The sequence below is a fragment of the Lissotriton vulgaris genome, chromosome 9 (genome assembly GCF_964263255.1).
Source record: "Lissotriton vulgaris chromosome 9, aLisVul1.2, whole genome shotgun sequence".
Taxonomy (NCBI): Eukaryota; Metazoa; Chordata; class Amphibia; order Caudata; family Salamandridae; genus Lissotriton; species Lissotriton vulgaris.
The window spans coordinates 941,668,989-941,685,365 of NC_141697.1; the positions used below are offsets into that span (position 1 = coordinate 941,668,989).

Here is a 16,377-nt window from a genome sequence, read left to right on the forward strand (position 1 = left end):
TTAAAATCCCAGTAGTCAAGGCTTTCGTGGAGGGTCTTAAGAGATTCATACTCCTCAAATACCTCCTGCCCGTGTGATACGTTAATATAGTTCGGCATTCCATGATATGAAACAAGCATTGGCATAGCCAATAGGTCTCGCATTTGGGACCTTATACGTTTTTAGACATGCAACAGTTGATGTTGTTGCACCAAGGATATTGTACTGCATAACTAAATACTTATAAGGTTCCAAAGGCGAGACCTATTGGCTATGCCAATGCTTGTTCTTCATTATCACATATAAACTACAAAATAGATTACTTCGGGATGTGTGCTGTACAAAACCTTCTCCTGTGTTTGATTTCATAAACCATAATGTGGTTCATGTGCAAGAGCAACCCAGGCCACCCAAAGTCATACATGGCAACATGTTGACTGTAGTAAGAGGGTGATTTTGAGAAACAAATCCGGGGGGAGTGAAGGGCTGATTTTCCCGATTGACATTCATTAAAGAGTAGGAGATTTTAGCAGGAGAACCCCAAATTAAAAACCATTTTGGGCTTAAAATATTGCGATTCTCCTACCTGAATCTGGTCTGTTGGAATGTATGCAAAGGGTGCACATAACAACTGACGTGGCAGGCCGAGCTGGTTATGTGGGGGCTGCTAGTGTGGCGGGCCGTGAACGGTGCGCTGCTTTTGAGGAGGAAAGACAGTAAAAAGAGGCCAGGCAACAAACAGGGGTAGTGAGGAGGAAAAGCGGCGAGGGACCTGGCTAAGAGGAGGCTGTTAGGCAGTGAGTGGCCGGGAGGGGGGAAGGGTTGTGTGTGTGCGGGAGGGGGGCCAGGTTGTGTGTTTTAGGGGGGCGTTGGTCGTGAGGAAAGGCTAGGCTGGGAAGGGGGTTGCTACAAAGGAAGAGGCCTGCGTGTCAGAGGTTTCTGCTACGTCACATGTGTGCAGCTTTATTTACATTTATTAAATTATGCAACCAACACTACACGTTGTGTGGTAAATATTACGCTTTGCTACATTTGTCAGCTCGAGCAAGACAACATAGAATGTTTTTGTGCAGCGTTGTTCAAACTGTAGTATATCTGCCCCTTCGATTGACTGACAAAGCACACAAGAGCACACACACACACACACACTCACACAGACACACAGACACACAAACACTACATCTCCCAGAATATTGGTTGTTACATATGCAGCTTCGTAATAATAATAATCTACAGTTAAAAAGATAAGAGGAACTGAGGAAAAGAATCATTCACTGACTTCCCATTGTGTTGGTATGGAAAAAATGTGCTTTCCTAGCACTTTTCATGAATCTGAGCGTTTAATGGCATATTTATAAACAGCTGCCACATGGGAGACTGAAGGCAGAAAAATGCAAGCAAACAAATCATTTAAAAAACAAACACATAATTTAATAAGCATTGGCCGCGCGGCTGGCAGTGAAAGTGACGCGGCCGCGAAAGTGAAAGTGATCGGCACGCGCAACGGCAAAAGTGAAAGCAGGCTGGCGAGTGGTGTGCGATGTGCGCTCACCATAACAAGAGAGGAAAGCCAGATGGCGCATCTGCTCGTCATTGTGCGCGTACCCGCACGCTCTATGCCAGCCAAAAAGCTGTGGTCGGCTTTTTAAAGCCCACACACTATATGTCTCGCCAGAGCAGCACTGGCTCGGGCGAGACCTAAAATTACATGATGGAACTTGGTACTCTGTCTGTCTTTGTAAAGAATGAGTCGGAATCTCTGGAAACTTTGTTTTTAACAACGGGATGTACTGGATGTCATGGTAAGTGTGAGCGCGCTTAGAGTAGTGGCTGGGCTAATGAATAGGTGATACCAAACTTTAAGTTAAAGGGGTTGGATTGAATATATGTTACTGCGCTTTATTTAACATTTGAGAAACAACACGGGCGTCATAGAAGGGATTGCAGGCTGTATGTTGGTGTTAAGGAAGGGATTGGTGGCAGTATGTTGATGTAAACTCTTGGAGAACAGGCCAGATTGATGTGTAGCGTTACAGTTCATTGAAAACATTATTTTTTGTATAACAAATTGATTTTTTGGTGTAATCAAGTTGATAAAGATGGGTAAAATACATGTGTATGTATTTTTTAGATACCCCTCACAAAGGGAATCTTTCCCGAAATGCATTGGGTTTTTGTAATAAAATCATGACATGGAACCTACTTCTGCTCCTGAGCCTTTGTGAACATCATCGCTAATCAGGGATATGAATATAAGGAATTGAATACATAGTTAAGCATAAATGTTGAAAATTATAAGGTTAAAAATAAGGATAAAAGTGGACAAAAATTAATGGAATTTAACTCATTGGATTCATATAAACCTTGTGGCTGGGCAGCTTGGTGGAACCTTCTTGGCTCCCCAGTGGTGTACGTTAATATAGTTCTCATGAGCCATACGAGGAAACCTTTTGAACATTTACGCTCATGTTTCCTACAGTTAATTTTCTGTACAGTAGCCTTCATAGTGACCTAGTACTCACCCTTTAAGAACCATTCATTCAGCCTCACAAAGATAGAATTGTTCCCAGGATTAACCCTACATTTCGACCACAGGTGGTTTCACCTTAACCAGACCATAGAGCTCCCAGTCTTCCTTTCACAACCAGATTCAATATCGGAAAGAGCTTTACACATAGTAGATATAAAAAAAGAGCTCTTCTGTACTACATTGACAGAACCAAGCCTTTATGCAAGTCTGAGCAGCTCTTTGTAGCCTTCTTGAAACATTGCAAGGGTCATCACATTTCTAAGGTAGGTCCAGCAAGATGGATAGTTAAGTGTATCCAAACTTGCCACCAGAAAGCTACAAGAGACTCACCTGTACTCCCCAGACCGCAATTCACTCATAAGAAAGGGCCAAACTTGGCTTTCTTAGGGTACATTGTGCCAGCTGACATCTCCAAAGGGACCAGCTGATCAAACCGACTTACATTTACTAAGCACTACGATGTGGACATTTTAGCCCTCCAGCAGACTATTGTTGCCAGTATTAAAAACTTTGTTTCAGACATTGTCCTCATCTACTTTTTAGCCACCCCTTATGGAGGGCACTGCCTTACAGTCTTCAGATTATATGTGTAGCTACAGCTACACATGCTACAAGAAGAAAATGTTAATTGCCCTAAAAGCATCAGTTGTTAGCCTGTAGTGCTGTAGATTTACATGAGCCAAATCTCTTCCCCAGAAGCTTGGGATGATTGCATATCTCTTCTGTCATTATTGACTAACACTGCACAGCGCATGTGGTGCACCACACTACACTCGATTGTCACTCCATATACATGCTCACCTGCTGTATGAAAACATTCTAATATTGAGTCGGTGCCCATCTGTATTGTGGATCAAGGCAGGAGTCACATCACGTCTCATGACTCGAAAGACTTCTTCGAAGAAAAATAACTTGCAAATGTCCAAGCCCAACACTAGATGGCAGGGAGGATGAAGAGCAGGTGCATCTACAGACCTTCCTGCTACAAACAGATACTGCATAAGTAACATTTACGCCCCCTTATACCTTCACTAAGTCAACTTATATAGGGTAACAAAAGTAGATATTACATCCTATTTCTTGCCACTAGCCTGACACTGGATTGTGTTAAAGTAGCTGCAGTAATTCAACTTCTAAAGTGGTTACATGTGCTGCTGCATGTTTGTGAAGTTAGCCCTAAGTCTTGAATCTCATATGCTCTCTTTCTTTTTTGTTCTTTGTTTATCTTCTAGTGGGCTCGAGATGAGTTTGAAGGTCTGTTCAAGCAGCCAGCAGAGAGTGTTAATCAGTACATCCAGTAAGTGACTTGGTAGAGCCAAACTTTTATTGCTGCAGATTTGTTTATTCGTATGCTTTCTTGCCATTGAAGGCCATCATTTAAACTCAATGTTTATCAGCATAGACAAAATAAGATTTTCCTGTCCAAAAAGAACTTTGATTGGAATATAATAAAGCTTTTGGAGAACTCTCTGTCTTTGCCCTCAAACAAAATGTAGAACCCACCGCTGATTCTGGATCTTCTCGTCTGTACCAGACGTCTACTGTTCCAATCCATAAGCTACACCAGCAACATTCAAGTCTGGGAAACTCTAAGAACTAAACAGTGAAGATCCTTATGGAGCAGAATTAGCCAATCTCACCGCCACCTGTGTTTTACTACATTTTCATGGGACCTGTGCAAGTGTTGTGGAGAAAACACCACCAGCTTCACTACTAGAACTCAAGAGATCCTTATTTTGGGAAGCAATCCTTCAAATGATCCTATTGGTTCCCTTTTAGTCAACGGATTACCAGTTTCCTGTTGTGACTTTCTAAAGATCCATCCAGTCAAATGCATTTCACTTTAAAGACCAAGTTGGAACACATTTCAATACCAGAAGAGTCTCATTGCAGCTTTATGTTTGTTTTTAAATTATATTTTAGATTACTCATTTTGATTATTTTTTTAAAAACTTACTCCAGATCTTCGAACATGCCCCCTTACTACACATTTGGAGTGTTTACCACTATACTCATAATATATATTTCTTATGAGTATCAATTAAACTCTAAATTCATCCCCACTGCACCATTAGAAAGGATGACTTGTGTGGCGAAGAAGGTAGAAAGTAGGCCCATGTCAAAAAATTACCTTCTCAAATATGAATGAAGCCAAAAACATGTACTTTTGCCCAATTTCAGATTAAGGGTCTAAAATGGCTGGGGCATTTCATTAGGATTGACCATCCACTCACACATAGGCACATTTTATCTCAAATTAAAATACGCCTGATTCACTGAACAACACTACGAACTTAGTAAATGAGATTTGTTTTCTTCAGAATAAGGTTCAGTGAGTGAGGGGAATGTTCTCAAAAAGTGTTTTCAAATGGGGCCACGAGGTGCTTTTTTAAGGTCTGTTCTTTTCAGGAGTATATTCTCCTGCCGTCAGGAAAGAGGCGTTCTTGCAACAAGTCAGCCAACAGCAGCTCCGTGCCTGACTGTCACTTTCCGAACTATTGCCAGCTCTGCAAATGTCAACTTCTAGGTGCATCTAGTAGCACTCCAGGCAGCTCAGGCACTTAGAGTGTATTCCTGTTGTGCCATGTCGGAAGATTCTAGGGGCAGTAGGTGAGTATGGGATCTGGCGGTGTGAATAGCAGGTGGGGTGTGGAGTTTGCAGGCATCATTGTGCCGCGGGACGAGGGGCTTCGGGGGGAGTCCACAGGGTCAGTGTTCAGGGCTCTCAGGGTCCACCGAGAGGGCTGTGATTCTTCTTTTGTTAGTCCTCTGTGGGGACCGAGGGCCATCCATTCAGGGGCTGCAGTTTCTCAGGGTATACTCAGGGTGGGCCGCCATGCTTTCGTTGAAGGAGAGGCAGCCATCGGGGGTACAGGCAGATAGTTTTATCGGGTAGCGGGAAGTGGGCTGTAGAGAAGGCCTACAGGTCTGATTAGTGACTCTTCAGGAAGTGCTGTGAAAATTGACTCTGGTCTGGGTGTAGGGAGGCCCATCTCGTGCCAGGACGATCTGCTGCAAGGCACCATCTGCAGCAGCGTCAAAACAAGAAGGAACCTCAAGATTGTTCCTCGAGACTTGTGCATGTTTCACTGGTACCTGGATATGATACCAAAGGGTCACAATGTATTCAGTTTAAGTGTACAGGTGGTCTCTGAGAGGATGGTGACTGCTCTTCCATTCTAAATAAGGCTAGGAGAAGGTCCTCCTCGTGACCAGCATTGTCTGCGGGCAGTGAGAGTAAGGTGGCCCATGGAATACACCAAGTCTGTACTTTTTCAACCATTTTGTTGGGTCTAAATCTGAGTGACTTTGTGAATCCCCCAGGAGGGATGGGTAGCAGACCAGCAATTACATGATTAGTCAAATGGGGTTTCAGCCATTGGTTGGCCCAAAGCAATGTTACCAGCTTGGAAGAGAGGACCTTTACAATTGTTTTTAGATAATAAAATTGGGTAAATAAAAACACATTTTCAATTCACTTAATTTGAGCAGAATCCTCTCGATGGATCAACGATCCATTCCCCTTTAACCTGTGGACCTCATAAACCCATGGACCTTACGGTGTGTGCAGCTGCTAACAGGGCACAGAGTTGGTCAAAACGCACCACAGACTGACCTGCTTTGCTTACTCATCCAGAGTGCTTAATTTGTGCTTGGGGTATGCACCAGCACTAATATTTGGGGACCTGAGTGTATTTATCATAATCAGGCCTTCACTCACCACAAGAAAGAAAGGCAAAAAAGGAGAAAGCGGGAGGAAGTGAAAGGAAAAGATAGAGAAGTGGAAAAAGCAGATGCGAAAAAGAAAAGGCAAGAGACTGAGACAGGAAGAGTAGGTTGGTGGAAGAAATCAGAGTTAAGTGGAATCAAAACAAGGCGGACTTAGTATTTGGTGGCACTAGCATTTGGCAGCCCTGGTTTACAGGCCCATAAGAGATACGTTGGGCCTCTGCACTTCGTTTTTTGACAAATTAAGCCCTGTAGCCGCACTTCCCATTAGTCTGCGAACCCGATTTAGATAACTTACTGGGGGTTTCAACAACAATCAGGGTAAGAACTCCCCCACCACATCATCAGAGAGGTAGTTGCTCTTTCGCTTTGCTCCGGTATGAGGTGCAAATGTGGCTGTTTTTTTTACCCACTTTATTTTCATTTTACTGGGGCGAGGCTACACAAGTGCTGTCACTTGGGTGCCATCAACTAGAGCCCAGGGCAGCCAAAGGGTGCTTGAAGCTACGTTCGTTGCCCCCGGCGCTAGGAGCCAAGATGGCGCCTGCGCTAAGAGCGTGGACTGCGGTGAGAGTGTGCGGCCTGTACTGACAGGACCTTGAGGGCTAGCGGCTGACCCTGTGAACTGAAACCGGGCCTGAGGAGCTCACGCATACAGCTGTGGGCTGAGAAAGGAGGCCTATGCCCGACAGGTGGGTGTGTGCCCCTAAGCGCGAGGTGCCCTGCTGGCCGTGGGTCCTTGGCCTACTGACAGAGGTGACAGGAACCAGCGAGCAAGGCCTCCATAGTGAGACTCCAACTGCGACTCCAGGCAGAGCAGCGGTGACCCCCAGGAGATGAGGACTGCTTTCCATGCTGATCTCATGTACTGGCCTAGGGCGACCTCCACAAGTCTGTACCAGAGGGGCTGAATGTCCCTGAAAGTACCACACTGGTTCCCTGAGACATGTACCCGCTGAGCATGGCAAGTGACCACTTGGCTGTGGTTTGCAGGCTGCAGGCGACTGCAGAGAGCCCAGGTGGAGCCCCATGCTGAGGTTACAACTGGGTGCCCACTGCACCTGTGAGAGCACATTGTGCAATGCAAGCTGGCCCCAGAAATCTGTGTCGGGGGAGCGCCACAAGCCCACTACACAAGCATTGATTTCCACTATGAATATGTGATCCATGAGAGTTGGACATGGGCTGCACATACACTGTGAGGGACACCCTAATGGATGCAGGCAGTAACAGGGAGTTAGCAACACCCAGACGAATGGTGACATTAGAAGGTTCAATGACGCCTGCTGACATAGGCAAGGACGCTGTACCTGCTGACAAATCTGACCAGATCCTTTCCATGGGTAACTCTTCCCGGAAAATCCTAGAACATAAGATAGACCAGGTCTCCCGGGATCTCAGCCACCTGTGCGATGAACACTGGAAACTGACACACTGAGTGAAGCGTAGTGAAGGCTCCCTGAAAGAACTGGGCCCGACTGTGTCCACCCTGCAGAGGCAGATGACCGTGATGCCCAACGATGTGGAGACCTTACACTGCAGATGAGGGTTGATGCCCCGAAACCGGTTCCAGGATGCTTGTTTCCGGTCCAGGGAGGACCTGGCTGGGCAGTTCGGGCTGGATTGTTCCCATGGGGCACAGGGTCAAGACTGGTTTGCATATGGCTGGGTCTAAACTGGGGTGGTATGGTGAGCAAAAGAACAATGGATTTAACCCAGATTTCTAGACTGGGGTGAATGTTTGATTTGCTCTGCATCCCGTCCATCATATGGGTGTACCGAAAAGCTCCTATACATAACATACTTTGATGCATTTGTTTGTCTATATTGACGAAATTAAAAATATATTCTTTAAAACAAAACTTTATTTTCATTTCCCAGCACGAATACAAAAAATGCATGCTTATAGTATTACATTTCTCGGTAAATCTTGGAGTTTAAATTACCACGGGCGAACAAAAGATTCATTTCTGCTTTGAAATGTTTTGCCAGGGCTGGTTTTGGTTCCCGGTCTGACCTTAGGTACGGTCGCATGCCACCAATCCACGGGTTATTGTATTTCCAGCTTTATCGAATGCTAAATGCCCTGTGGACGCGCAGCTGGTGATGACGCCTCGTCCAGGGTACAAACGTGGCAGTGTGATTCGTGAAAGGAAGCCCTGTTTGCTGCAGCCACGCCAGCCTTTCCCCGGTACTCGGGAGTCGCAGAGTATGAACAGGCCGCAGTGTCTGCGTGTCCCTCGGCCAGCAGAGTCGGATGTTTTAGCAGTGATAAAACAAGTGCCCGGGGAGGCCTGTTTTCATAAGACCTTGCTCTGTTCTCCGGGTTATGAGAGGCGACGCAGCCAATGAGCGCAATTTACAGCTCGTGAATCCAATCTCTGATAACTCGGGGAAATTCCCCGGCAGTCTGTCTGCCCCGACAGACGTACCAGGCGGGCTGGAAACACGACTGGCCTGAGGCGCTTTACTGGAGACTAGCCCTGCGTGACTGGCCTCAGGCACGCCATGGAAGCAGCCACGGTGCCTCTTCAGCTACACCTCGTGCCAGCCCTTATCTAACTCAGACGCCACTCACCTCCCCTTCAGGCATCAGGTGACCCCGTGAAAAAAACAACAAAGAGAGTATTTAAGTGTCAGGCTTTTGCCGCGCGGGTCACTCTGCTCACGTGTCACGGTCCCACGTGGTGATGACCCTGCTAACCTGTCCCCTTCTGCCACGTGCCCGCTCGAGACGATCCTGCTGCCGAGCCCTTCTGTCCTCTGGTAATGCTAAGATGATCCCTCTGGTGTATCCCTCTGTCTCCTGTTCCTGATAAGGTATCCGACCGCCACCATCTGTTCGTGGAGACGTCACCTGCCCCCCCTGCTAACATCCCTCTCTGCGCTACCGTGCACCCGACCGCTCGTCGTGACCTGGCCCGCGCGCGCTATTTCTGCAAACGTATCCATCCCCACATGCGTCTGATACTGCTAACGAGCTCGCTCGCGCCCACATGCTCTCTAACCCAGCCAACGTGTCCCTGAGGTAATGCGGTCACCTGGCCTCTTTCCTTTCAATATTCCCGCTCGCGCCTACCCCCTGATCCAATCAACGTGTCCCGCTTCGCCAGTGTGTCCAAGCACTGACATTATTCTGAGCATCTTGGCCTCTGTTACTGATAATGCGCCATTATCTGCCCCATTTATTCTTCTAACATGTCTCTCTTTGATCACATGCCCACTTTCGTTCATATTAAGGAGTCCCCATCTCTCTGATTCTGCTTCCCCCCTCCCTCCGTCCTCTCAGCCCTACCCAGCCTTCTAACTTTTAAACACAACTTTGACCAGCATGCTCCAGACAACCATTGGCATAGCCAACAGGTCCAAGCTTGCATTTTGAGTTCAGATTAAAATATTTTTAAAAGCCTGCTACACTGGGAAAAAAAAAATACTTTTTTTGTACAGAGGCTGCTATAGGATGCACAATTTGACGTGATTCAGTGTACTTTTGGGATGTAAATATAACCTCATGCAAGCAAGCACTCCACCAGAGGCAGAATGATGAACCATATAGCCAGTAACACGAGAAGGGGGTAATTCTCTTTGGTGAAGCCAAATCCAACTATGTATATTTTATAGATTTGGTAGCTTTAGGTTAGCTGAGTTATCAAGCCTGACCTAAATGAAGAATCACCACTCTGAAACAACCAATCTGGTCGGGCAGTGAAACTGGACATGGCAGAGACCAGAGCAGCACATTTTAAAATTCGCAATACATTTGTAAGTGGGGGCACAAATGAGGGTAATAGAGCTCCTCCAGGCTAGATCAATTTAGAAGCCATCAAAAACAAACAGAAAGAGCATTATAGCGGATAAGTCCACCCACCTCTGCAACAGCCCTCAGCTGTCATCTACCATCTTACTGACTCTATTTCTCATAGACCTTGAGAGCCTCTGCACTACAAAAGACCACCCTTTGGAAAAAAATGTCCATAGCAACATGCTTTCTTTCAGTCAAAATAGACAAAATATGATGAAACTTCCAAAGCACCCCATAGCTACTACTCACTCCAGTTCTTCAGGCCACAAAACCAACATCATCCTCATGTTTTCCTTCAGACAAACCAGAACTTCTTAACAATTGTCTATATGCATATTGCGTATTGCAACTTGACTCATATCCAACATGTTAATCTGGGCTGCAAATTCCATATCACCACTCACTTCTACATAATGTTAAAGCATGCACTCCAATCAGTCTAGGTACTGACATCCCTAAGTACACACGCATGGAATCCTCCCCAAAAATAGCAGCTGAATTACAGTTTGGCAGGCAGGGTACCTTGTCGCAAAAGCAACTGAGTACCCTGACCACCAAACTCTAGGTCCACCCATCTTATTTAGAGACAGGTGGACCATACTTTTTCCATTGGCTTTATGGAGTACTGGCTGCTGGATTAAAGACAAACTACCACCTCTCTTCTTATAGCAGAGGGCGTGAGGATTTATTTCTGTCTGTCACCGCCAGGAAAAAGCTGACAGTGAGGGAGAGACAAAAACAATAATGGCCTCGTCACCCGGGGAGAAAACTCCTTCCTTATGAGTTTGTTTCAGAAAAACACAAAATATTACGTTTTTTGACAGCTGGTCAACTTTTTTTTTATCCTGAAGGGATCAGCCATGATGGTGGTGCCTTTAAAAGTACAGAGATGACTGCCAGGGCAATTGTCATCTCTAAATTTGATGGATCAAGTACTGTCGGGATGATGGACTTAATGTCTTTTGCCATCCTGACGGTGCTCCTCCACCATCAAACAATAAATCGGGCCCAAAACCTTGTCCCAATTAAATCTAGAAACATTCTGTCTCCAACCTGCCCTCTGTAGAGAAAATCATACAGTGAGCCTTTGCTGCTATGCTTTTGTACTCCCTCGGTGGAAACCAAATTCTTAGTTAGTATCCTATGCTGCATGCAGTGCACAGAGATTTCATCAGTCTTGGTTCTGGATGCATTGCTGTTTATCAATGATGAAGCTGATGAGGGTGAAGACCTGTTTCTAGCCTTTGGTAGGATCACTTGCTCCTTCCACCATTAAAGAAGCCTTATTCTGAAATGGATGTGGATTTGTTTAAAGAACTTGCACATAGAGTTGTCAAGGGTAAAATCTATTCCAACATCAAACCACTATTGACCAAATCACGAGTTGGGTGTCAAATCTGCCCCTGTCGTAAACTAAGGCTTTCAGATGGAACAGCATTACAAGTTGGCAGGTTTGACTTCACCCGGAATTGTAGCATCATTAAAACACAGGCACTGTCCCACCTGCCAAAAGTAGGTGAAACAAGTGGCTTGTAAATGGCCAATTATTGGCGTAAAACATTCGTAAATAGATGCGATAATGCGTCAACCTGTATGTTATTCCCCATTCTGTGCCAAAAAATGATCACTGCATGGATTTTCTACTGTAACAAGTCCCTTTTCATTTCTTCCCTTCTCATTTATTTTATTGTGTTAATATTTTTAGAGCAATTCCCCAGACAGGGCTGCCTGGCTCTTCTACAGTGCACCACATCCTTCCTGCAAGGCAAGTGCATCAACATTGGGTGGTCACCTTGGAATGGTATTGCCCATATTGTATAATTGTTTTACCATTCCAAGATCACCACCAAATGTAGAACTAAACTGTCAGCTATCTTAGAGTGATATAACAATGAAACACAATGCACAATAGAGGCACTCAGTGAGATGTGTACTGAGCGTTTGTCGAGGACCATATAGCTTTGAGTCTGACGTTGATCAAAGCAACCTTTTTGACTACATAAATGTAGCAGCTATATAGCTAATCACTATGGACCGCTTGGAAAGGATAAGGATAGGAAAGAAGGAGAAACAGCTGCGTCAACATCTCTTTTGATGGTGATGTAAAGAGACCTCCTGGACTGGAGATCTCAAAGTAAGTGCATACAAGCTTCTTTAAAGAGACTTTCCTTGTGAGGATTTTCAGACACCCCCCAAATAGTGAGATGGCATTTGCAAGGTAAGAACATACTATGAAGAATCCAAATCTTATATACCCTGGACACAAAGGAACATGAAGGCCCCATTCAGAAAGGAAATTATTGAAGCAGTTGGAGAGCGACTTACCCATGCTTCCACCAGTAGTCCTGTGATGATTGTTATCAAAGTCCACGAAACATTCTCAACAACCAGGTGAAAGCCACAAATACAAGAGCCAATACCTGCAGGGAAGGAAGCAGAGACAAAGCACAACGACAAGCTTCCTAGCTATTTAAGAAGGGTGAACAAAACAGAGGAGCCAAGTAAGGGACATTAAATAAAAACATGAGGAATAGGAAGGCGGAGAGAACAAACTAGAAGCAATAGGGAAACACCTCAGCAAAAGACACAGATGAGAGGCATAGAGTAACTGAATTACATGCTTTCTTGTGCACATGGCCCAGCATTGATGCAGAAGTAGAAATCAAGAGCCAGGAACTCCTATCAGAGAAGTGATACACTAGACGGCTAACGTGTAGCCTTCAACCCCATCTTTAGTTTCTTCATATTCTCCATGCTCTCTGTGGTTTAAGGCTCGACCCTTCCAATTCCTGACAGTGCCATCTTGGAATGGTATTATGACTGGTTTATTATTGTTCTACAGTTCCAAGTTGGCGAAACGCTGCTTCTAAGTACATCTGCCCCTTTGTAACTTGAAAACAGTGGCACACTATGCACAATACCACTCCAAGATGGCTGTTTGCTGCTATGTGGGATGTTCTACTTATTTTTTTATAGTAAGCCTATCATATTTTGACTGTGGTATTTCTCTTTTTTTCTACTTCTGTTTCTTTAATTTATTTTGCATATGCTATTTCGATTTGTGTTTTAATGTTTGTGGGTGAGTGTATGAATGCTGGAATAAGTCAGCGTGTGGATGAACGGTTGCATGAGTGCAAAGATTAGTGACAGACTGCATGTTTCATGAGTATGATGAGCACCTAAATTCCATAGTGATTGAAGAGGCACTGTCGGTTATGAGCCAGGCCTATTGTGAGCGGCAATGCTATTTGTTAGTATTCTCTTGCTGCAATCGTGCAATGGTGCCCCTTGTACTGTATTCTTCTGTATCTGCCCCTCTGTGTCTGATAGCAGGCACCTCTTTGCCCTGTTTTTCTACTGATGATCCGCTATGGACAAATAGTGTACTAATAGTGCTCTGGGTACTGTGACAGATTCCGAAATATTGGAATATTTTATCATTTCATTGTGAGATTTATATGTGAAAAGTATGAAGTGTAACCAATATAATGAATAATTAGATGTCTAAAATGCACTGATGGGCCTCCACTTGTGAAGTGGAGATCCTCCAGTGGCATTACGCAAAATGATGAGGCAAACCTGCAGAATGCAAACAGGGGCCTTAGAGTCTATGATATCTTATAGATATTCATTGACTTACGCCTAAATGCCCCCTGCAGGGCAAAGGTCCCCCCTGCGTCTCAAGGACTTGCGTTACACCCCTGGATCCTCCCCACACAGTTAACTCCCACCTCATCCTTCACCTCCCTTTCTACCACAAAGAGTGTTACGCTTGCTTGCTTTGCTTCCTGGCTTGGCGTAATATGGGTTTGGTGTACATAGGTTTTTTGCCAGAGATCCTTTCAGTTCCCAGTTTCGCCCTGTTCTCATTTTCTCCAGGTAGCTTGTCCCACAGAGCCCTATATCAGTGCTTGTAAAAACTCCTCTGTCCTATGTTCTTGTTAACTTATACCTTCTGCCCTTTCTTCCTACCCACTCACGATACGTGCTAGTACTGTGATGTGATCCATTATTTCTGTACCTACTGTAGATCCTCTTCAACTATTTCCCTTTTCTCATCTGGTGGCAGGAACCCTGATTTTCTGGCACAGATCCTCCGGAAGCCGAGTTCCCAGTCTTTGGAGATCCTGAAGTCCATCCACACCCACCTAGTGATAGAGAAGCCACGGTCATGGGAGGACTGCGTGACTTGGGCCCGTCATCGCTGGCAGCTCCTGTACCACAACACCATCCGCCAGCTGCTGCACAATTTTCCTGCAGATCAGGTGATAACCACAGGCACAGTCCAAGTTTATGTCCACTACATAGTTCTAAAATGCATTACAAAATCCCTCCTCACCATAGCCTATATACATTGGGGCAATCAGCCCCCTCACTGCAGGCACTGTATAAAACAATCATTTTCAAGTGGAATTTGTTTCACCTTCTCTATCCTTCTTTCCAAAACCTGGGCATTGGCAAATTATCTGTCCTAGGTCTTGGAGAAAGATTTGGCTAAGCTTATACACCAGTGCAAATGTTGCATACATTCACTTACACTTCTTTGTCCTTGCTCTGGGTCTACTTGTACATTGATACTTTCTAAATTACATCCATTTACATTGCTAATTTGCTACTACCTGTTGCATGCCTTTTTTCATACGATACAAGCCTACATTCCTGTTGTCCATTCTATACCCAAGTTGTCTGCTGGTGAAGCTACGTAAAATCTTTACTCTATATAAAAGCCAGATAGTTGACATTATTTTCTAAGTTTCTAATGATATGTTGCCCCATGTGCCCAGGGCTACAACTAAAAGATTATGACTAGGCATTGAAGATCACAGGAACGTAATAAGGGCTCTCGCTGCTATTTTGTCTTTACTGTGTCTTGATGTGAGATCAGCTGTTAGGAATACAAGGTAGCCAGAAAATGCTCAGTGGTCCGGTTGTCCAATTATAAAACCTGGCTCATCTGTGCACCAGTTTGCTCTATTATTAGGTGCACCTGGTGCAGATGGGCACAGACCCTCTGAATACATAAAGTGATTGTAGGAAAGTGCCCCTTTTTGCATGATTACCCCTTAACTTTGTGTCAGATACCTGATGCCAACTTGACTGAGTGTGTGCTGCCACACCTTTGGGGACTCCCTAGACTCTGTGCACACGACACCTCTTTTTGGTGTAGTATATACAGCGCCAGCTTCCTAAAGTGATCAGCTCTGTTCAGCTGCTGCCCTAATCTCACACCTGTCTTCATTTCACTGCCAGCAAAGTTGGTCTGCTTGGCGACCTCCAGTCTCAGTAGCTCCTTATGAAGGATCTTGTTAGGTCTGTGGAATGCTTTGTGGCCCCTTCCTAGGGGAACCTCTTGGGGCACATTAAGTATGTGCCCCTCTATAGTGTGTACAATAGCATAACCCATAGGGCTTTTTGCCCATGCACTTGCATCTGTAAAATGGTGAGGGTGGACTGACCAAGCGTTCTCCTATTTGCACGGGGCAACAGCGCTAAGCAAATTTGGGAATGCCCCCTTCACATTGTGTGGGCACTTAATGTGTGACTGCGCAATGTATATTATAGAAGGGATTATGCAAGCTTCTGGAGAAGTACCACATGAATGCAAAAAGCTGGTGCGAACACACCTGGCGCTCTTTAGGTACTCCTGTAATCTGGCCCTTGGTCATTGCTGCTGCTCTGATATTGTAACCATTATAATAATGGGGTAACCCTAAAGGTACTGGACCTGGGTAATTACTAATGTAAACAAACAATGGTCCAAGACCCAATTATTTGAAAGCCAAAAATCAGAGATTAAACAGTTCAAGGTTTACATAAAATTCACGAACCTGAACACAATTAATGAGAGACAAGAGAATAGGCAACAGTAACAAACTCAAACTTTTTTAGTATTTAATCCATTCTTGGAGTCAAAATTTAATCTACAGTATTTTATACATTTTATATACAGTGCCCCATAAAATACTGTAGATTAAATTTTGACTCCAAGAATGGATTAAATACTAAAAAAGTTTGAGTTTGTTACTGTTGCCTATTCTCTTGTCTCTCATTAATTGTGTTCAGGTTCGTGAATTTTATGTAAACCTTGAACTGTTTAATCTCTGATTTTTCGCTCTGATATTGTAGCAGAAACGTTTTTCTGTGAGTCACTTGGGCAAAATAGCAGATTACACGTTACATTGCATCCCCTGCTCTTTCTGGCCTGTAGCAAAGTGCTGAAGTGAATGCCTCATACAGCTTCTATCAGAGCGAGGTTTATAGACCTCTTGCTCACTGATTCTTATGAAAAGAAAGCTCTTTAGGTCGAGCCTAGGCAGCGCGCATGCGTTGTCTGCGA

General features: G+C 44.7%; 1 protein-coding gene across 2 annotated transcripts in view; it reads left to right on the forward strand.

Annotated features, from left to right (window-relative positions):
- Positions 1-16,377, forward strand: part of UBA7 (ubiquitin like modifier activating enzyme 7) — a 1,262,833-nt gene that overhangs the window by 369,769 nt on the left and 876,687 nt on the right. For both annotated transcript variants that reach the window (XM_086938795.1, XM_086938796.1), the window contains exons 16-17: positions 3,742-3,806; positions 14,110-14,305. In XM_086938795.1, the coding sequence (XP_086794921.1) occupies positions 3,742-3,806; positions 14,110-14,305 (261 nt within the window). The remainder of the gene's footprint in view (positions 1-3,741; positions 3,807-14,109; positions 14,306-16,377) is intronic.